This window comes from Mirounga angustirostris, unplaced genomic scaffold (genome assembly GCF_029215605.1).
Source record: "Mirounga angustirostris isolate CCGP_5_RB_7025 unplaced genomic scaffold, mMirAng1.0.hap1 SCAF_9, whole genome shotgun sequence".
Lineage (NCBI taxonomy): Eukaryota > Metazoa > Chordata > Mammalia > Carnivora > Phocidae > Mirounga > Mirounga angustirostris.
This window is the reverse complement of record NW_026991717.1, coordinates 116,497,415-116,519,399: the sequence shown is the minus strand read 5'-3', so window position 1 is coordinate 116,519,399 and position 21,985 is coordinate 116,497,415. Positions and strand designations below refer to the sequence as shown.

The following is a 21,985-nucleotide window of genomic DNA, read 5'->3' as shown; positions in this document are numbered from 1 at the left end:
TATCTTTTTCCCATTGCATATTCTTTTCTGCTTTGTTGAAGATTAATTGACTACATAGCTGTGGGTTCATTTCTGGGTTTTCTATTCCATTCCATTGATCTATGTGTCTATTTTTGTGCCAATATCATACTGTTCTGATTCTACAGTTTTAATATAGCTTGAAGTCCAGAATTGTGATGCCTCCAGCTTTTCTTTTTTCTTTTTTTTTTAAAAGCTCTTAAAAAAAAAAGATTTTATTTATTTTTATTTATTTGACACAGAGACAGAGATAGTGAGACAGAGAGCATAAGCAGGGGGAGCGGCAGGCAGGCAGAGGGAGAGGGAGAAGCAGGCTCTCTGCTGAGCAAGGAGCCCAATGTGGGGCTTGATCCCAGGACCCTGGGATCATGGCCTGAGCTGAAGGCAGCCGCTTAACCAACTGAGCCACCCAGGCGCCCCTGCTTTTCTTTTTCAAGACTGCTTTGGCTATTCAGGGTCTTTTATGGTTCCATTCAAATTTTAGGATTGTTTACTCTAGCTCTGTGAAAAAATGCTGTTGGTATTTTGATAGGGATTGCTTTAAAAAAATTTTTTTTTTAAAAGATTTTATTTATTTGAGAGAGAGAGAATGAGAGAGAGCACATGAGAGGGGGGAGGGTCGGAGGGAGAAGCAGACTCCCTGCAGAGCAGGGAGCCCGATGCAGGACTCGATCCAGGGACTCGATCCAGGGACTCGATCCAGGGACTCCAGGATCATGACCTGAGCCAAAGGCAGTCGCTTAACCAACTGAGCCACCCAGGCGCCTGATAGAGATTGCTTTAAATGTGTAGATTGCTTTGGGTAGATAGACATTTTAACAATATTTGTTTTTCCAACCCATGAGCATACAATGTATTTCCATTTCTGTTTTTGTTTTTGTTTTAAGATTTTATTTATTTATTTGACAGAGAGAGAGAGAGCACACAAGCAGGGTGAGTGGGAGAGGGAGAAGCAGGCTCCCCACTGAGCAGGGAGCCCGATGTGGGACTCGATCCCAGGACTCTGGGATCATGACCTGAGCCGAAGGCAGACGCTTAACGACTGAGCCACCCAGGCGCCCTGTATTTCCATTTCTTTGTGTTGTCTTCAATTTCTTTCATCAGTGTTTTATAGTTTTCAGAGTACAGGTCTTTCACCTTTTGGTTAGGTTTATTCCAATGTATCTGATTAATTTTGGTGCAATTGCAAATGGGATTATTAATTTCTCTGCTGCTTCATTGTTGGTGTATATAAGTGCAATAGTTTTCTGTACATTGATTTTGTATCTTGTGACTTTACTGAATTTATCAATTCTAGCAGTTTTTTGGTGCAGACTTTAGAGTTTTCTGTATATAGTGTCATGTCATCTGCAAATAGTGAGTTTTACTTCTTCCTTACTGATTTGGATGCCTTTTATTTCTTTTTTGTTGTCTGATTGCTGTGGCTAGGACTTCCAGTACTGTGTTGAAGAAAGGGGTGAGAGTGGACATCCTTGTCTTGTTCCTGACCTTAGGGGGAAAACGCTCAGTTTTCCTTAGTGAGGATGATGTTAGCTATGGGTTATTCATATATGGCCTTTATTATGTTGAGGTGTATTCCCTATAACCCTACTTTGTTGAAGGTGTTTGGGTTTTTTTTATCATGAATGGATGTTGTACTTTGTCAAATGCTTCTTCTGTGTCTACTGAAATGATCATATAGTTCTTATCCTTTCTCTTATTGATGTGATGTATCACACTGATTGATTTGTGAATATTGAACCACCCTTGTGACCCAGGAATAAATCCTGCTTGATCATGGTGAATGATTTTTTTTAATGTATTGTTGAATCAGTTTACTAGTATCTTATTGAGGATTTTTGCATCTATGTTAATCAGGAATATCAGCCTGTATTTCTCATTTTTAGTGGTGATCTTTATCCAGTTTTGGTATCAGGATAATGCTGGTTCATAGAATGAATTTGGAAGTTTTCCTTCCTGTTCTATTTTCTGGAATAGTTTGAGAAGAATAGGTATTATTCTTCTTTAAATGTTTGGTAAATTCACCTGTGAAGCCATCTGGTCCTGGACTTTTGTTTTTTGAGAGTTTTTTGATTACTGATTCAATTTCTTTCCTGGTTATCAGTTTGTTCAAATATTCTATTTCTTCCTGCTTCGGTATTAAAAGGTTATATGTTTCTCGGTATTTATCCATTTCTTGTAGGTTGTCCGATTTGTTGGCATATAGTTTTTCATATTCTCTTATGATTGTTTGTATTTCTGTGGTGTTGGTTATTTCACCTCTCTCATTTGTGATTTTATTTATTTGGGTCCTTTCTCTTTTTTTCTTGATAATTCTGGCTTGAGGTTTATCAATTTTATTGATTTTCTTCAAAGAACCAGCTCCTGGTTTCATTGATCTGTTCTATTGTTTTGTTTTAGTTTCTATATCATTTATTTCTGCTCTAATCTTTATTATTTCCTTCCTGTTGGTTTCAGGCTTTGTTTATTCTGCTTCTAGCTCCTTTAGGTGTAAGGTTAGGTTGTTTGAGATTTTCCTTGCTTCTTGAGGTAGGCCTGCTTTGCTATAAACTTCCCTCTTAGAACTGCTTTTGCTGCATCCCAAAGGTTTTGCACATTTGTGTTCATTTTCATTTGTTTCCATGTAATTTTTTATTTCTTCTTTTATTTCCTGGTTGACCTATTCATTGTTTAGTAGCATATTATTCAAACCCCATGTGTTTGTGGTCTTTCCAGATATTTTCTTTTTTTTTCTTTTTTTCTTTTTTTAAAGATTTTATTTATTTATTCATGAGAGACAGAGAGAGAGAGAGGCAGAGGGAGAAGCAGGCTCCCAAGGAGCAGGGAGCCTGATGCGGGACTCGATCCCAGGACCCTGGGACCATGACCTGAGCTGAAGGCAGACGCTTAACCATCTGAGCCACCCAGGCGCCCCTCCAGATATTTTCTTGAGGTTGACTTCTAGTTTCACAGCAATGTGGTCAGAAAAGATACATGGTGTGACTTTGATCTTCTTGGACTTGTAGAGGCTTGTTTTGTGAGCTAATATGTGATCTAGTCTAGAGAATGTTCCATGTGTACTTGAAAAGAAATGTATTCTGTTTTAGGATGAAATGTTCTTTTTTTTTTTTTTTTTAAGATTTTATTTATTTATTTGAGACAGAGAGAATGAGAGAGACAGAGAGCACATGAGAGGGGGGAGGGGCAGAGGGAGAAGCAGGCTCCCTGCCGAGCAGGGAGCCTGATGCGGGACTCGATCCCGGGACTCCAGGATCATGACCTGAGCCGAAGGCAGTCGCTTAACCAACTGAGCCACCCAGGCACCCAGGATGAAATGTTCTTAATATATCTGTGAAATTCATGTGTTCCGGTGTGTCATTCAAAGCCATTGTTTCTTTGCTGATTTTCTGTTTAAATTATCTGTCCATTGATATAAGTGGGGTGTTAAAGTCTCCTATGATTATTGTATTATTATCGATTAGTTCCTTTATGTTTGTTATTAACTGTTTTATATATTTGAGATATATATACAAAATATAACTATTTTGTAGAATGTCCGTTAATTTGGGCTTGCTTGAAGCTTTTCTCATGATGAGACTAGGGTTATGGGTTCTTGGGAGGAAGACTGCAGGGGTGAAGTGCCACTTTCAACACACTGGTCATACCAAGGTTACGTGATATCAACACAATTTATCCCTGATGTTTACCTGGCTAAGGTAGTGTTTGTTATGCTTCTTCATTATAGAGTTACTCCCTGTCCCCCTTTCCATGCTGTACACTTTGGTAGTGTAACTAAGTATAGCTGCCTGCCTTTTGACTTCTAAGTTTTCAGTATTTTCTAAATTTCTACAATAAACGTATATTTCCTGGAAAAAAAAAGCCATAACCAATTTTAAATCCTACCTATACTTCAAGTTTCATCTGAAATGCCACTTCTCTTAAGTCCTGCCCACCTTTCCACCAAGTTAGATGTGGTTTGTCCCATCCTTATGTAATACTGTCCATATGGCACTTTTATTCTGTTCTATCTCTACACTAAAATGTTATTTCCCCCACTTGTTTATACATCCATCTTATTTCAGAAAGGATTAGAGGGGCTCCTCTCCTCCCTGTGTCTGCTGCAAGGCCTAGTCTACAAGGGACATGGTCATCCACCTCTTAACTTCTTTTCTTCTGTCCTGAGGCTCTCTCAGGAATCTGCTCCAGAATCTTTGAGGACACTAAGTATTCCAGCATGATAAACAGTGAAGAAATTACCTTGGAGAGTATAGTTAAACCAGTCCAGTTTTTCTTGCCCATGTGCTGAGGAAAGCATGCAGAAAGCACAATCGGTAGTATGAAGAGAAGCCCCCAGCCCCACTATTACCTTCTTGGCCATGGGCAGAAGCATCCCTGAGCCCACTGAGGTGAGTGGAGATTAGAAACTATAAGCACCACATTTTCTTCATGTAAAAACAACCAACCAATCTTCGACTCTTTCATACCTTTTTGTTTCTTTTGGCTTTCAGTTTTCTTCTGGTTTAGTCCTGGCTTGGTAGAGCCAGAGACCACAAGTCTCTCTAATTAGCACCCCTACTAAGAGCTTTTTTTTAATTAAGATTTTATTTATTTGACAGAGAGAGACAGAGCGAGAGAGGGAATGCAAGCAGGGGGAGTGGGAGAGGGAGAAGCAGGCTCCCTGCTGAGCAGGGAGCCCGATGTAGGGCTCGATCCCAGGACCCTGGAATCATGACCTGAGCCGAAGGCAGACGCTTAATGACTGAGCCACCCAAGCACCCCAAGAGCTCTTTTTCAAGACGGCATTTTATTTATTTAGGTGCTGTCTGAATCTGAGGCAGGATTCTCTGTCATGTAGCAATTTAGAAAATTCAATGATAAAACAGAAGTGGAAAGGAAATGTAAGTAAGTCATAATTACTGTAATTACATAATTACAATTTAATTGTTGCTGCTGGAAAAGATCCAGTTGCCATATTTACATCTTAATAATCTTCCTGTTCTTCTATAATTATGAATATGTTTCCAAATGTTATTTGTAAATATTTTCTTGAAGACGTCTCCACTCTGGAAGTTTAATCTTAAGGCCCATGGATGTAACCATCAATTTCCAAGCCTTCCTAATTAATTACCAGAAACAACCTTGCTAGTGTGTAATGCCCAATGTGCAAATATCTGAATTTTGTTAGGGAGAAGAGTTTTAGATTGATATCACAGTCATCTTTTTTTGGTTAAACAAATGTTAACAGCAATCACTGACTCTAGCAGATTACATTTGCTTTAAAATGTGAACAGGGGCGCCTGGGTGGCTCAGTCGGTTAAGCGTTTGCATTTGGCTCAGGTCATGATCCCAGGGTCCTGGGATGAAGTCCCACATCGGGCTTCCAGCTCAGCCAGGGAGTCTGCTTCTCCCTCTGCTTCTGCCCTCCCCGTGCTGGGCTCTCCCTCTCTCTGTCAAATAAATAAAATCTTAAAAAAAAAAAAAAAAAAGGTTATGAACAAGAGCTGTGCTTGCACATATTCTTTCTCTTATCTCCCAGAGTTGTGAGGATTAAATGACTGGCATAAAATTGGTGCCTTGGAAGCATATTTCCTTTCCCAACTGCTCTCCCCCTTCCTGGACTAAAATAAAACCACTGTCATCAGTTCCATGTGTTGCTGTGGCATCAGGTTTGTGTCAAGTAAAAGCTGCCTCTTCCCAGCACTTACTTGTTTTGTAAAATCAATATTTTTAAAATGACATTTATGCAACAAAACACCTTTTTTATTGGTGTATATATATATCCATGTTAAAGCAGGATATGTGAAAGGACACACATGAAAATCATCACAAAGATTATTTTGTGGAGGATAATGGTAGCCTAGGGATTGATGGGCCACTTTGGCTAGATTATTTTGAGCTGAAGGCAATTGAGACCCTGCGGGCTCAAGAGAAACTTTCGCCCTTCCCTTAACTACATGGAAGAATCTAAATTGAGGGTCTTTCCCAGAATAGGGTTATTAACAGAGATAAACTGTGTCTGAGTGACCCATCTGTATGGCCGGGTAAACATCTAATTATCAAACATCTGCTCTTCTTATTGCCCTGTGAAGTGCATTCCTTCCCTCCGAAGTCCTAGACCCCTAATCTTTTCTCCTTAGTTCAGGATGACGTACATACCTTGTTTTGCCTGTCTTTGGAATCTCCATGTCTGTACGGATTTCCTGTGCATATGCTATCAGATTTGATTTTCTCCTGTTAATCTGTCTCTTGTCAATTTGATTCTTAGCCAGCTAGAAGGACCTACGATGGGACAGGAATTCTTGCTCCCCGACAGTAGTGACAGTGGCAAGAACACTGAAAGGAGACGGCATCTTCACTTGTAATGTTCCAATATTTAATCTTTAACAAAAGTTGCTTATACTTACGGCTCTCTTTTCATTCCTGACATAACTTGTATGGAGACTATTTTTTTAAGATTTTTTTTTTATTTCTTTATTTGTGAAAGAGAGAGCACAAGCAGGGGGAGCAGCAGAGGGAGAGGGAGAAGCAGGCTCCCCGCTGAGCAAGGAGCCCCACGCGGGACTTGATCCCAGGACCCTGGGATCATGACCTGAGCCAAAGGCAGACGCTTAACTGACTGAGCCACCCAGGTGTCCCATATGGAGACTATTTTTAATGGTGATGTCATTTAAAGAGAAAGGAATAGGGGCGCCTGGGTGGCTCAGTTGTTAAGCATCTGCCTTCGGCTCAGGTCATGATCCCAGGGTCCTGGGAACAAGCCCCGCATCGGGTTCCCTGCTCGGCGGGAAGCCTGCTTCTCCCTCTCCCTCTCCCCCTGCTTGTGTCTCCTCTCTCACTGTGTCTCTCTCTGTCAAATAAATAAAAATCTTTAATAAAAATAAATAAATAAAAAGAAAGGAATAGGGGCGCCTGGGTGGCTCAGATGGTTAAGCGTCTGCCTTCGGCTCAGGTCATGATCCCAGGGTCCTGGGATCGAGTCCCGCATCGGGCTCTCTGCTCCTTGGGAGCCTGCTTCTCCCTCTGCCTCTCTCTCTCTCTCTCTCTGTCTCTCATGAATAAATAAATAAAAATCTTTAAAAAAAAAAAAGAAAGGAATAAAAACCCAAAAGTGTTAATACAGCAGGTGAACTGTCTTTAATTGTTGCTGCTTAGCATTTATTAGTCTCACCCTCCTAAACTTCAAATAGTGGGTTATATTTTCAGGAGAGTCCCCCTAACTTTTCTCCACCAAGTGTTTGTGGAAGAAAGTCTGGAGCTGCTTCCAAGCATCCACCTGGGCCATGGCATGAGCCCTGGGCTCCCCTCCCCAGATGACGGGACCACCCACGAAGATGTGTAGGGAAGCCCGGCACATGGGGAAGTAAGGAGGCTCAATGTAGTGCCCTGTCCCAGGGTAACAGATGATCTGGGGCTTCTCCCTACCGTGGGCCTGTAAGCACTTAGAGGCCTCATTAGCAAAGAATTCACTCTTCCAATTGTGGTCATCCTGACCTACAAGGAACAGGAAGGCACTCTCTGCCCTTTCCACGGGAATGAAACTCTTCTGGTCAGCTCCTTCCAAAGGGCTGTTCAGGACATGCAAAATGTCTGCCAAACCGTCTTTGGTCAGCCTCACTCGACTTGGGTCTATAGCCAGAGGGGGCAAGGTCTCATCTTTGTAGTGTAAGGCTCCCCCGACAACGGCCACAGAGCCATTGATTATGACGGCAGCGGTGATACCCTTCAGGAATGAGGCCATGGACAGGCAGAGTTCACCTCCTTTGGAACTGCCAAGCAGCCCGACTCCCGGACCCTTTACCTGAGAAAACGACAGAGGAAGGAGAATGAAGCCATGAACAGTGCAGTGTGATGAGCAGTGCCTGGAATTGGAAAATAGGTGCAACTGAGCCTGAGACTGGGCTCTACCATTGGCCAAGTTTTGCAACCTTGGGGTATTCACTTATTCTTCCTCTCTATTTTCCTTTCTGCAATTTCTCCATCATCATTCTTGGTGACTTCAGCAACCATGTGGAGGGTACTCTGCTTTCTCAGCATTCGTTTTTCCCATCCATCCTTCCACATTTCACTTACGTTTGCTTTCCACTGCCCCAAAAGACCATGCCATACCTCTCCTACAACCTCAAGCCTCTTAACCTTTAACCCTGTTCTCTTTCACTGTCAGCTCTTCACACCAGGTGGAGAAGATAAAGCTCTCCAGTAGGGACTCCGCCTCTTTTCACCCTGCGGCGTCTACTTAGTTCCACAGGAGTTCAAGCTCTCTTGCCTTCCCTTGGTTTCCAAAGTTCCTCTGTGCTGACCCCTGCTGCCTGCACTTGGAATCTCCTCCACTCTCATTCTCCAGAACTTGCTCCTACAATTGCATCATCTCTCTCCTTCTTCATCACTTTCTTCTCTGGCCCATTCCCATGGGCATGCTTAATGCTCTACTTTCATAACATTTCCATAACAAACCCTTGACCTCACATCCACTCTGCCCTAGTTTTCTACTCTCTTTCACAGCAAAATTTGCGGGGACCAATTGTCTCAGTTGTTCTTTCAGTCTTCCCTTCTCTACCCCATCCCCTCAGGGTAGTTTGGGTCTGCAGCATCCCATGAGGACTGCTCTTGCCACAGTTACCAACATCTATTATAAATGGCCCTCCAGTTCACCTCTCAACAGCAGTCCTTTTCTCCTTCTGGCTTCTACAACAGCACCCTCGACTCTTTTCAACCATTTATTCCTCCTAGAGGAAAAGTACTAGGAAATGAAATGATACATTATGTCATCCCAACTTTTCAGAGGAGGAAAGAGAGGCCGCAAGATCACAGGGCTGGTTGGCAATTGGTGAAATAAAAACTTAGATTTAACTCTTGTCTGTCCACATCTCATGCTGGTGCCACTGCACACTATCACCTTTTCTAAGAGTTCCAAAGCTTCCCATCCACTGAGCTCTGAACCGTAAAATAAGCAGTGCTTATCTCCTGATCCTCTGATACCCCGAGCCTATGACCCTCAAAACACTGCCTAGTACCAAGGTTTCTGGCTGCCCAGTTCTTCTTTAATACTTAACACTGTGCTCTCAGAGGAGCCATGAAGAAGAGAGGGTTGTTATACACGAACATTTAACGTAGGGCCTTCTGGAGACAGTGATCCCCTTCCCCTTTCCCTCTACTTCCGGTTTCAAAGCCAGGGTTCTCAAATATGTTTGGGCTTATTATGATATCCTGTAAAATACTAGAATTTAAAATTCCAAACCAACTAAGAACATCTTTACTAGCAGGAAATACGAGAACATAAAATTGCATAGAAACGGTCTATGAGAAGCGACTCAGTGGTAGTGTGTATTGGGGACTGGGAGTGGCGGTGGTGAACTTGTCACGTTCTGTGAAAACTAAGAGCAGTTATGAAGACACCGATACATAGATCATAAAACCTTCAGAAGTTCCAACCTGAGGGTGATCCAGCAGGTAGTTCACAGCTTCTTCAAAGTAGTCCAGGTGGAGGATCTCTAGGCCTTTGGGGAGGTCTTCATAGTTATGATAAGCCAGAGCCATCACAGCAAAACCCTTGCCAGCCAGCAGACTAGCTCGTTGTTCCAGAAGGCCACTTCCAACTCCATAAATGTCCACAATCCCGGGAAAGGGCCCCGGTTCTTTGGAAGAAACAAAGCACAAAACTGAACTATTTCCCAAACTCTCTGCAGTGGGGTCAAAAGCCCTGTGTTGCCTACTTGGTGATGTCAAAGTTTTCTACTGACAATCAGAAATGCTAGAAGACCTCTCTGGTCTTCAAAGATCCAGACAGTGGCATAGGCTCAATCCACATTTCTCCTATACCCAGAGCCCCAAAGCCCCACAGATTTTTTACAAAAAGCATGCTTTACTTTTGTAATGAAAAATAATTTACAAGCAGACAATGAAAAGAGCAAAATCGTTACCCCCTCCACCCCCAAAGCTGACAATGCCAAATGCTAGAGAGCAGGTAGAACAATTGGAACACTCGTACACTGCTGGTGGAAATGTAAAATGATACAGCCACTTGGGAAAACAGCCGGGCAATGTCTTATAAAGTTAAACACGTACGTACATATGATTTAGCAATCTCATTCCTAGGTATTCACCCAAGAGAAATGAAAATTTGTGTTCACACAAAAACGTGTATGCAAAAGTTTGTAGTGACTTTATTCATCATCTCCAAAGACTTGAAACCCAGCCTGGAAACCCGTCCTTCAACTGTTGAATGAATAAAACTGCTTTTGGGTTTTGTTGTTGTTGTCTTAAAAGATTTTATTTGAGAGAGCGTGCGCGCGTGTGTGCGCGCGCACACACACACACACACACAGAGTGGGGGGGGAGGGGCAGGGAGAGAGAGAGAAAGAGGAGAGAAAAAGCAGCAGAGACTCCCACTGAGCAGGGATCACGACCTGAGCCAAGGCAGCCATGCTCTACCGACTAAGCCACCCAGGTGCCCCTTTCATGCTAATTTTCTTAAACCTTAATATACTGTGAGAGTTAGAAGCAAAGTTGCTATACTGAGAAATCATTAAAAAAAATCATTAAAAGGGGGGGGGGCGCCTGGGTGGCTCAGTCGTTAAGCGTCTGCCTTCAGCTCAGGTCATGTCATGATCCCAGGATTCTGGGATCGAGACCCGCATCGGGCTCCCTGCTCAGCAGAGGGCCTGCTTCTCCCTCTCCCACTCCCCCTGCCAGTGTTCCCTCCCTCATTGTGTCTCTGTCAAATAAAGAAATAAAAAATCTTTTTAAAAAATCATTAAAGGGATGCCTGGGTGGCTCAGTCGTTAAGCGTCTGCCTTCGGCTCAGGTCATGATTCCAGGGTCCCAGGATCGAGTCCCACATTGGGCTCCTTTCTCAGCAAGGAGCCCGCTTCTCCCTTTGCCTGCCTCTCTCTCTCTCTCTCTCTCTCTCTGACAAAGGGGCGCCGCCTGGCTGGTTCAGTCGGTAGAACATGGGACTCTTTTTTTTTTTTTTTAATTTTTTTAGTGTTATGTTAATCATACATCATTAGTTTTAGAAAGCATGGGACTCAGGGGCGCCTGGGTGGCTCAGTCGTTAAGCGTCTGCCTTCGGCTCAGGTCATGATCCCAGGGTCCTGGGATCGAGCCCCACATCGGGCTCCCTGCTCCGTGGGAAGTCTGCTTCTCCCTCTCCCACTCCCCCTGCTTCTGTTCCCTCTCTCACTGTGTCTCTCTCTGTCAAATAAATAAAATCTTTAAAAAAAAAGAAACAAACAAACAAAAAAACGACTTTGAACCACCGGGGCACCTGGGTGGCTCAGTCTGTTAAGTGGCTGCCTTCGCGCAGGTCATGATCTCAGGGTCCTGGGATCCAGCCCCCCGTGGGGCTCTCTGCTCAGCGGGGAGTCGGCTTCTCCTTCCCAGTCTTCCTCTGTGCTCTCTCTCTCAGATAAATAAAACTTAAAAAAAACAAACTTGGAACTACCTATGTTTTTGTTTTCACTTACAGCTGTCTTGTCCCTTACGTCTTCTAACTGACCTCTCAGTTTTGGAGAGGCAGAGCCATCTCCCCACCAGAGCCAACTTTGAGGCCCCCACAGACCTCTGTAATGTTGGGAGCTACCTCCTTACTGTCTGTAGAAGTGCAGGAGACAAGAGAAAGGCAGGCCTGGGACCCGGGGCGCTCACCTGGGGGCAGGAAGAGCGTGGCGCGCACCCGGCCCGCGCGCACCGGCTCCCGCCGCACGCCCGGCCGCAGGAAGTCGCGCTCGTGCACCGCCCGGCCCAGGACGCGCCCGGCGTCCGGCTCGTGGCCGTCGAGCACCTCCAGCTCCACGGCGAAAGGCGTCTGCACGTCCCGCTTCACCAACCGCACCAGGGGTTTTTCGGGCTCCAGGGCCCAGAGCAGCCCCATGGGCTCGAGCCCCGTGAAGCTGCCGCCCAGCGCGGGCGCGCGCGCCAGGTCCAGGAGGCCGCCGGCGTCGGCTTGGTACCGCGCGTGGGCCCGGAAGAGCGCGCCCTTCTCGTCGCGCAGGGACGCGCGCAGCGTGACGGGCTGTCGCGGGGCCAGGCCGCGCACGGCGATGCGCACGGGCTCGTCCCAGCTGCAGCGGCCCGCGGGCTCCAGGCTCCAGGTCGCTGTCTTCCGAGCAGGGGCCCATGGGACCCGGCCGCCAGACCACAGCTTTGGAGAGCCCGGCAGGTGGCTCCATCGGCCGAGTCCGGAAGCTCGCAGGTTAACGCCGGTGGAGGACACCATTTTGCCTTTTGATTTTAGTTCTCGTGTCAAGTGAACAGGGCAGTGAAGAAAGTTAGAAACTGCTCAAAGAGCCTCTAGCGGCGGGCTGCCTCATCCGCATGTTAAGCGCCAGTGGGGCCGAGTAGCCCGCCAAATTGATCTTGGAGGGCCAGACTGACTCCTATCCCACCAGGTCAGTGGCTTACCTTTAAAAGCAAGAGCGAAAATGACACACAAGAATTTCATGCTGAGGGCGCCTGGGTGGCTCAGTTGGTTAAGCGACTGCCTTCGGCTCAGGTCATGATCCTGGAGCCTCGGGATCGAGTCCCGCATCGGGCTCCCTGCTCGGCGGGGAGTCTGCTTCTCCCTCTGACCCTCCCCCCTCTCATGCTCTCTCTCTCTCTTATTCTCTCAAATAAATAAATAAAATCTTAAAAAAAAAAACAAAAAGAACTTCATGCTGAAAACCCTGCAGTTTATGTCAGGGAAGACTTTCCTAGCTCTGCTTCTCAGGAGCTCATTGGCCTGTGCAGTTTGCCGCATAAGGGCTGGCCCTGAAGGATTCTGGCAGTTAGGAAAGTCTCCAGTCGCCAAAAAAAAATTTTTAAGTTAATTTTGAGTGTGTTTTTGTTATTTTTCCACCGTTTTTTTTTTTAAATCATTTTTTAAAAAGTTGTTTGAGATCGAGCACGAGCACGAGTAGGGGCGGGGGGCCGGCAGAGGAAAAGGGAGAAGCAGGCTCTTCGCTGAGCTGGGAGCCGGATGCGGGGTTGGGACCCTGGGATCAGGGCCTGAGCTGAAGGCAGAAGCTTAACCACTGAGCCACCCAGGCGCCCTTCCAGTCGCCAAATTCTTTTTTTTTTTTTGCATAACAGGTTTATTTTTTTAAAAGGTATGTAGATAGATAGGGGCGCCTGGATGGCTCAGTTGGTTAAGCGACTGCCTTCAGCTCAGGTCATGGTCCCAGGGTCCTGGGATCGAGCCCCGCATCGAGCCCCGCATCGGGCTCCCTGCTCCGCGGGAAGCCTGCTTCTCCCTCTCCCACTCCCCCTGCTTGTGTTCCCTCTCTCTGTCAAATAAATAAATAAAATCTTAAAAAAAAAAAAAAAGGTATGTAGATAGTAAACAAAGTAAACAATCAGATCTTCACTTCTACCCAGTATTATCTGTCCTAGAACTCTTCCATTAAGTTCCAGTCTCTAAACATCTTAAATTTCAATAATCGTCCTCTTCATCAGAGTCCATGATTTTCTTCTGTTGAATTTAACTGTGGTTTTCTTTTCTGTTTGTTGGTTTACTTTTTCAAGGATTTCTATTAAATCTTGTTCTGATACCTTCCCACTTAGTTGTCCCTATCTTGCCATCTGTATGAGGTAATTCTCTACTGCTTTAGGTTTTTCGGGCTTTACAAGTGCTAAGTTACTGAAGCGGGACCTGGCTGACTGATCCAGGGCTTGGGCTAAGATACTGTTTCTCATTTCTGCTTCCCTGTGCTTTGCTTCCCATTGTGCTGCATCGCCCGGACCCCCGTGCTTCGCCCGCAGTCCGGACGGCCTCTGCTTCCTCAGAGCCTCCAGCCCCTCCTCCGCCGTGGTGCAGGGGTCCGGGGTTGAGCAGCCGCGACCACACTCCTGGTCGCCAAATTCTTAACAGCTAAGAGGACTGAAGGACAGGAATTGAATTTTATCAGTTTGTTGAGTAATTCACTGTCATTAATTATCATAAGACCTTTAAAAGTGTGCATCATGGTGTTTTGCTTGTGTATTACCTGTGTATAGGCTTAACTTCCTCCCCCATCCCCACATTTAAGGGGCCTGGAGTTTTACTAGCTGTGTGACCACAGCTTCCTTCCTTATAGGTGTAAAAATAGCCGAGTGAGATCATAGTTATTATACTGCCTTGTCGAGTTTGCTGTACTTAGGCAAATGTTCTCTCTCTCATCTGGGACCTCTCACCTTTTCCCCACTTCTTCATAAGCTATGGATGGGTTCCACCTAGTAGTGGGTTCTTCATCAAACTTAAGGCCCTTTCCATGACCTTGTATTTGATTTTACATTCCTGATTTTTTCATATTTATTAGAGAAACCTGCAAATTGTTTAAGCTCGATTCAAGCCCACACCTGTTTGCCACTGCTCCCCATGAGACCACCCTCAAGGACCTTCCCAACCAACCCTTTTTACCTAGTTTCAAATGTTCTTATGTCCTGCTGGTTATTAATCATGCAGTTCCCTGTAGCTCTAATTAGTTTTGCACTGGTTCTGTGGAATATTTCAGTGTATTCTGTGCACAGAAACTAAAGAAAGTAAATAATTATAGTTCTTAATCCTTACAAGAACCTTACGAGAAAATTAAGGCCTTGAGGAAGAGAGGAACTGATTTGCTGAAGATCAAACAACTAGAAATACTGGGATTTATTTATTTTTAAGGATTTTATTTGTCAGAGAGAGAGTGCATGCGCACACAAGCAGGCGGGGGTGGCAGGCAGAGGGAGAAGCAGGCTCCTCATGGAGCAAGGAGCCTGATGCAGGACTTGATCCCAGGATCCCGGGATCATGACCTGAGCAGAAAGCAGATGCTTAACCGACTGAGCCACTCAGGTGTCCTGAAATACTGGGATTTATATCTTTGCAATCAGATTCCAGTCTGTGCTCTGAACCATTATGCTTTAATTGTTCTTACATGATATGTCCTATGTTAAAGATTTGTAAAACATATTCATATATGGTTGATGGATGCATAAACTGGTATGACCTTAAAAAATATATATTTAAAAGGTACATTCCCTTTGACTCACAATTCCACTTCTAGGAATTTCTCCTAAGTAAGTATTTGTGAATGTATGTATATATTGGCTATAAGGATGCTTATCATATTGTTGGGGTTTTTTTGGTTTTTTTGTTTTTGTTTTTTAAAGGTTTTATTTATTTGACAGAGAGAGACACAGCGAGAGAAGGAACACAAGCAGGGGGAGTGGGAGAGGGAGAAGCAGGCTTCCCGTGGAGCAGGGAACCCCATGCGGGGCTCGATCCCAGAACCCTGGGATCATGACCTGAGCCGAACGACTGAGCCACCCAGGCGCCCCATATTGTTGTTTTAATAGAGGAAAAGTGAGAAACAAACTAGCAATATAAATTTGGTTTAATCAATTTAATTGTGATGCAGTTATATAACAGAAGAGATGTAGCCATTAAAGATGTTATAGCAGAATATGATGAGGAAACTCTCATGACATTGAAAGCAGGTAGAGATCCATATAACCTTAAAAAATGTGTATTGATACCTTTAAAAAAAAAAAAACTAGTCAACAATTACCCAAACTGTTGTTTCTTAGGCTTTGGGGTATTTTGGATAGTTATAATTTTCTTCTTTGTCCAGAATTTCTGTCAGAAATAACATGGCTGGGGTGCCTGGGTGGCTCTGTTGGTTGAGCATCGGACCCTTGATTTCAGCTCAGGTCTTGATCTTAGGGTTGCCTTGGGCTCCACACTGGGCATGGAGCCTACTTAAAAAAAAGAGAGCGAGAGATAAAAGAAAAAAAATAACATGGCTTTCACAATTAAATAGGGTTTCTAAAAATGGTGGTATTATACAAACCTAAAACTTATCATTTTAACCATTTTTAAGTGTATAGTTAAGTACACTCACAGTGTTATGCAGCTATCACCACTATCTCCAGAACTATATCGCCCAAGCTGAAAACCCTTGCATCCCCTGGAAACCACCATATTTTTTTTTGGTCTCTAGGAATTTGACTATTCGAAGTACCTCATATAAGTAGAATCATACAGTATTTGTCCTTTTCTGTCTGACTTATTTCAGTTATGTCTTTCACGTCCATCCATATATGTAGCATGTATCAGAACTTCCCTCCATTTTAAGGCTCGTCTACTGTATGTATGCAATACATTTTGTTTATCCGTTTATCTACTGATGGATTTTGGATTGTTTCCACATTGACCATTGTGAATGTACTGCTATAAACATGGGTATACAAATACCTGTTTAAGAATCCCTGCTTTCAGTTCTTTTGGGTATATACTCATAAGTAGTAGAATTGCTAGATCACATGGTAATTCTGTTTAATTTTAAGACTTTCAGTCTTTTCCCCCTTTTGTAAGGGTTTCAGGGTATTTTTTTTTTAAGATTTTATTTAAGGGTCCCAGGGTCTAAGCACAGCTTGAGCCCCGGCACTAAAGTGAGTGTTTAAGTTGGTCAGCAAGATCCGGCGACCACCTGAACAGCCCCAGGTCAACAAGACAGACAGAACCTCATGCCCAGAAATCTTTTCTGCTGTCAGGACAAATTCTTTTCATAAGGGAACTCCTAAAGACCAGTATTCTGGAGGCCTGGGATTTTACTAATAGAAATATGGGATTTGAAGAGTTGCCTTGTAAAAACAGTGTCACCACCTGATTATCTAGCCAGGATTTGAGGAGCAGGAGAGATGGAATTAAACTGTGTGATTGAAGGAGATTAAGTGGAGGTGGAGATGAAAGGGGAATGGAAAAGACCCCAAAGACAGACCCATTCTACTTTACTATTTGTTCTATCAGCCTAGTAATCTGAAGCATGCCAGAGTGGGCTGTTCATGTGTTTCCTCTTTCTCAGCAGGACTTATGAATGCTTGTAGGGGGAAAAAATATTGAGCTGCACAGACTTAGAGGTTTATTTTCAAAGAATGACCAAGAAATCCGTTGTGCCATCCATCAGTAAATACAATGCAGTTTCCCAAAGTTGTTTACAAAAGGAAATTAAATAAATAGCTGAGGATACCACTGATTGAACCTGCAAATTCTGTCAGTAGACCCATGGAATTCTAAAGAGGTGGTTGCCTGGTAACCAATATAAACAGCTTTGGAACCTAAGAAACGAAGGAAGGTTTAAGATGCAGAACCTTGCTTCCCCTTGAAGACTGAGTTGCAGGAGGCCGTCTTGAAGGTAATTTCAAAACACTGCTACTTTACCAGTATCTGAAAAGAGCTTTTAGCATCAGCTGAATGAGAGGCAGTCTGAAGTAGTTGAAAAGATTTTGGATTAGGTGTCAAAGGGGTCAGGACTGCTTCAGGGATTAACCAGTACTGTGATCTTTATAGTATCTCTTCTCTCTAGGCCTCAGTTTTGAAATCTGAACGATAAGAGTTAGAACAGAATCATGTTTATGGCAGAGTTTCCGTAGTAATCTCAGAAGACAGTAGTAGATCTGTGTAAGGGCATGGCAAGGAACAGGAATTAGAAAGTAGAGGGGGGAGAAATGAAGGACCTTTCTGATGAGAAAGAGGCAGCAGCGGGGAGGGATGTGAAACGAACCAGGTTAAGAGGCTGTGTTCCCTGATCCTGCTCTCCCCACCATCATGCTTCCTTCATACCCCCCACAGATACCTATTGGGGCTGTGGCTTCTCTGAATTTAATGTGTATAAACACCTGTGAGAGCTGGTTGAAATGCAGATTTCTAGGCTTCACTTACCACCTACTGAATCAATATTCTGGGATGTAGGACACAGAATTCTGCATTTTAACAAGCTCCTCAAATGATCTTGTTACAGAAGGTCCTTAACCATTAATACTGTCCTGGAAGCTGACTGTCCCCTCTTGGGCCCTACCTTAAAACTTCAGAATCTGTGGGTGGAGGTGAGTCTATTACTTTTTTTTTTTTTTTTTGAAAGAGAGAGAATGAGAGAGAGCACATGAGAGGGGGGAGGGTCAGAGGGAGAAGCAGACTCCCCGCCAAGCAGGGAGCCCGATGCGGGACTCGATCCCGGGACTCCAGGATCATGACCTGAGCCGAAGGCAGTCGCTTAACCAACTGAGCCACCCAGGCGCCCGAGTCTATTACTTTTTAAAAGCTCTCAGAAATACTGTGCTAATAAGGTTTATTGCTTTTTAGCCGCCTCTGGTGGTTTCTGCTGCTTTAATAACAAGGAAAAAGCAAGGTATTCCTCTTTTTAGCTTGAATTATTCAGCCCACTTCAATTATTTCTGCAGAATAAAGGTCCCAGATCAGGGTGTCAGGGCAGGGGACTGGGAAGGTGAACCGAGAGGTGGAACTAAATTTGGAACCTTTGAGATATCACTCATTTGAATCTGGATTCTTCTATTAGGCTTTACGTGGAGGCATGTGGCCTAACCCTTCTAACCTGACTCCTGCCTGTCTAGCCAGATTCCTAGAGGTGCAGAGATAATGCTAGTGATAGCTGTTTACCAGATTACCTGGTCTGCAGTTATGCCAGGTTTGACGGACTACAGGATGCTGTGTATTCGATTTCTTTTATGTCTGTTTGTTTGTTCGAAGATTTTATTTATTTGAGAGAGAGAGAATGAGCAGCGGAGAGGAGCAGAAGAGCAGAGAAAGAGGGAGAAGCAGACTCCCTGCTGAGCAGGGAGCTGGACGCAGGGCTCGATCCCAGGACCCCGGGATCATGACCTGAGCCCAAAGGAAGCACCCAACCAACAGCCACCCCGGCGCTCCTCAGTTTCTTATGGTGTCCGTACATAAAGGCACCTGGGATGTGCCACTCTGCTTTGGCGCTTTTAAAAAAAAAAAGTATTTATTTTTAAGTAGGCTCTATGCCCAGCACAGAGCCCAACACAGGGCTTGAACTCATGACCCTGAGATCAAGACCTGAGTTGAGATCAAGAGTTAGACAGCTTAACTGGCTGAGCCATCCAGGCACCTCCTGCTTTTGGTTCTTAAGGGGCCATTTGTTGGGAGAGGACCTTGCCTCAATGTTGGTCTAGGTAACATTTAAATTTGGATAATATGGAGGCTCCAAACTCCATACATAGGTTTTTTTCTTCCCTCTCTATCCACCTTCTCTTTTAATTGCCAAGGGCCCCAGTATTCCTAACCTGTTCCCTAGATGTCCAATGCACCATCTAACTGTGGGACCCCAGAGACTTACCTTTAGGGACAATAGTCCATGCTCTAAATCAATGATAATCCTTCACAGTTGTGTAATACTATGAAGCTTGCAAAAAAACTTTCATACATGTTCCCTAATTTTGAGCTTCATAGCTACACTAAATTACAACAGGTATCACACTCTATTTTCAGACTGGCACACTGAGGCAAACCAGGTGGGCTGGGAAGTGCAGAACCTGGCCTTACACTTGTCTTCTGACCCTAAGTCCATCTAGGACAAAACCCTTGACCAAACCCTTTGACATTTTGTCCTGTCCTCTTTCCTTTTCAAAACACGGGAGTTTCCCGCTTTTCAACAAGCCATCATATTAGATGAGAATCACTATCCCTTGACAATTTATAATAACTGATAATGCTAATACGGTATTCTTTCTGGGATGCTGGCATTGTAACCAAAGATTCTGTATGCCACTGGCTAAAGGGTATATATATCTGGGGACACCCAAAATCATTCTGTATAGTCACCTTGGGGTGAAACCAGTCCTCATCCGTTTTTCAAGTGTTTGGGATCAAAATGCCCCCTGCCTTAGGAGCAAGAATTGACACACTGATATGTTAAAAATGATAAAATGTGGGGCACCTGGGTGGCTCAGTCGGTTAAGCGGATCAAGCCCTGCATCAGGCTCCATGCTCAGCAGGGAGCCTGCTTCCCCCTCTCCCTCTGCCTGCCACTACCCCTTCTTGTGCTGTCAAATAAGTAAATTCTTAAAAAAAAGTGATAAAATATTCTATTAGGCAATACACAAGGCATGAGCACATGAATATTGTTTTCATCTAATAATTCATCTTCAACCAGTGAGAGTAGGCACTGTTTCAGAAAATTATCACTTGTGACCCCCTTCTACCCTTGCCATAACTTTTTTGGTCTAACTTTTAAAATACTCCGTGCCCTTATGGCCATGTTGCCTTCAAAGTTGTGAAGAGATGGAACAACTAAATGAGTTTTCTGTGCAAAAACTGATGTCATACTAATAATCATGTATGATTTAATTTGAGTGAGGTTATCAATTCTGGCCTAGTGACATCTAGATAAGAGCAGGCTGAGAACAAAAAGAAATATACCCACCAGTCAGATTTAATAGGCAGAAGAAAGTGGACCAAATTGAGTCCTGAAGAGAGAAGGTCCTGGAAAGCCAGCGTGGCACAGAGGTTACATGCTCTGGAGTTGCAGTCTGGCAGCGAGGTTTAAAACCTGGCTCTTCTACTTATGGCCTGTATGACCTGAAGCAATTCATTTACCCCCTGGAGCCTCCGCTTCTGCCCATACACATTATAGTATCTTCCCTATGTAAAGCCCTTGACCAAGTGCAGGCATACCTCATTTTATTGGGCCTCACTTTATTGCACTTCACAGATACTCCCGTTTTTGACAGATTGAAGGTTTGTGGCAACCCTGTCAAGCAAGTCTACTGGTGCCATGTTCCCAACAGCATTTGCTCACTTTGTGTCTCTGTGTCACATTTTGGTAATTCTTGCAATCGTTCAGACTGTCTCATTATCACTGTATTTGTCATGGTGATCTCCGATCACAACTCGCTGAAAGCTCAGATGATGGTTAGCATTTTTTTTTTTAAGATTTTATTTATTTATTTGAGAGAGAGAGAGCACATGAGAGGGAGGAGGGTCAGAGGGAGAAGCAGACTCCCTGCTGAGCAAGGAGCCCGATATGGGACTCGATCCCGGGACTCCAGGATCATGACCTGAGCCGAAGGCAGTCGCTTAACCAACTGAGCCCCCAGGCGCCCGATGGTTAGCAGTTTTTAGCAATATTTTTTCATTAAGGGATGTACGTTGGTTCTTAGACATAATGCTATCACACATTCTGTCAACTACAGTATAGTGTAAACCAAACTTATACATGCACTGGGAAACCAAAAAATTCATTTGACTCACTTCATTATGATATTCATTTTATTGCAGTGGTCTGGAACCAAACCCATAATATCTCTTATGGTATGTTTGTACTTCCTAATTGTCAATTATCATTATTAGACCAAGGAAGGACTTCAGAAGGAAAATTATTATTTTTTTTTTTTTTAAAGATTTTATTTATTTATTTGACAGAGAGAGACACAGAGCAGGAACACAAGCAGGGGGAGTGGGAGAGGCAGAAGCAGGCTTCCCGCTGAGCAGGGAGCCCGATGCGGGGCTCGATCCCAGGACCCTGGGATCATGACCCGAGCCGAAGGCAGACGCTTAACGACTGAGACACCCAGGCACCCCAGAAGGAAAATTATTTTTAAAAGCACTAAATGTAGGGGCGCTGGGTGGCTCAGTCGGTTAAGCATCTGACTCTCGGTTTCAGCCCAGGTCATGATCTCAGGATCTTGGGACAGAGCCTTATGTCAGGCTCCGCACTCGGAGGGGAGTCTGCTGGAGATTCTCTCTCCCTTTCCCCGTCTCCCTCTACGCCTCCCCCTGCTTGCGCGCACACACTGTCTCTTTAAAATAAAATAAACCGGGGCGCCTGGGTGGCTCAGTTGGTTAAGCGTCTGCCTCCGGCTCAGGTCATGGTCCCAGGGTCCTGGGATCGAGCCCTTTCTGCATCGGGCTCCCTGCTCAGTGGGGAGCCTGCTTCTCCCTCTCCCACTCCCCCTGCTTGTGTTCCCTCTCTCGCTGTCTCTCTCTGTGTCAATTAAATAAATAAAATCTTAAAAAAAAAGTACTAAATGTAGGCATTTGTTCTCTACAGTGTTTTCTTTTCTTTTTTTTTTAAAGATTTTTTTATTTATTTGACAGAGAGACAGTGAGAGAGGGAACACAAGCAGGGGGAGTGGGAGAGGGAGAAGCAGGCTCTCCCCTGAGCAGAGAGCCCGATGTGGGACTCGATTCCAGGACCCTGGGATCATGACCTGAGCCAAAGGCAGACGCTTA

The 21,985-nt window shown here is 44.3% G+C and overlaps 2 protein-coding genes and 1 pseudogene across 2 annotated transcripts in view; all 3 read right to left on the bottom strand.

Moving 5' to 3' along the window:
* Nucleotides 1-6,681: 6,681 nt before the first annotated feature.
* On the bottom strand, nt 6,682-12,211 carry LOC123861764 (acyl-coenzyme A thioesterase 1-like). Its single transcript, XM_045901171.3, has 3 exons — nt 11,641-12,211; nt 9,427-9,629; nt 6,682-7,795 (listed from the first exon to the last, which is right to left on the bottom strand). The coding sequence occupies exons 1-3, from the start codon at nt 12,209-12,211 to the stop codon at nt 7,211-7,213; spliced, it is 1,359 nt and encodes a 452-aa protein (XP_045757127.1). The 3' UTR covers nt 6,682-7,210.
* Nucleotides 12,212-13,319: 1,108 nt separating this feature from the next.
* Nucleotides 13,320-20,625, bottom strand: LOC123862207 (programmed cell death protein 5-like; annotated as a pseudogene).
* Nucleotides 15,674-21,985, bottom strand: part of RIOX1 (ribosomal oxygenase 1) — a 33,419-nt gene continuing 27,107 nt past the window's right edge. The window contains exon 3 of the mRNA XM_064571313.1: nt 15,674-15,690. The gene's annotated coding sequence lies outside the window, so the exon portion shown is untranslated. The remainder of the gene's footprint in view (nt 15,691-21,985) is intronic.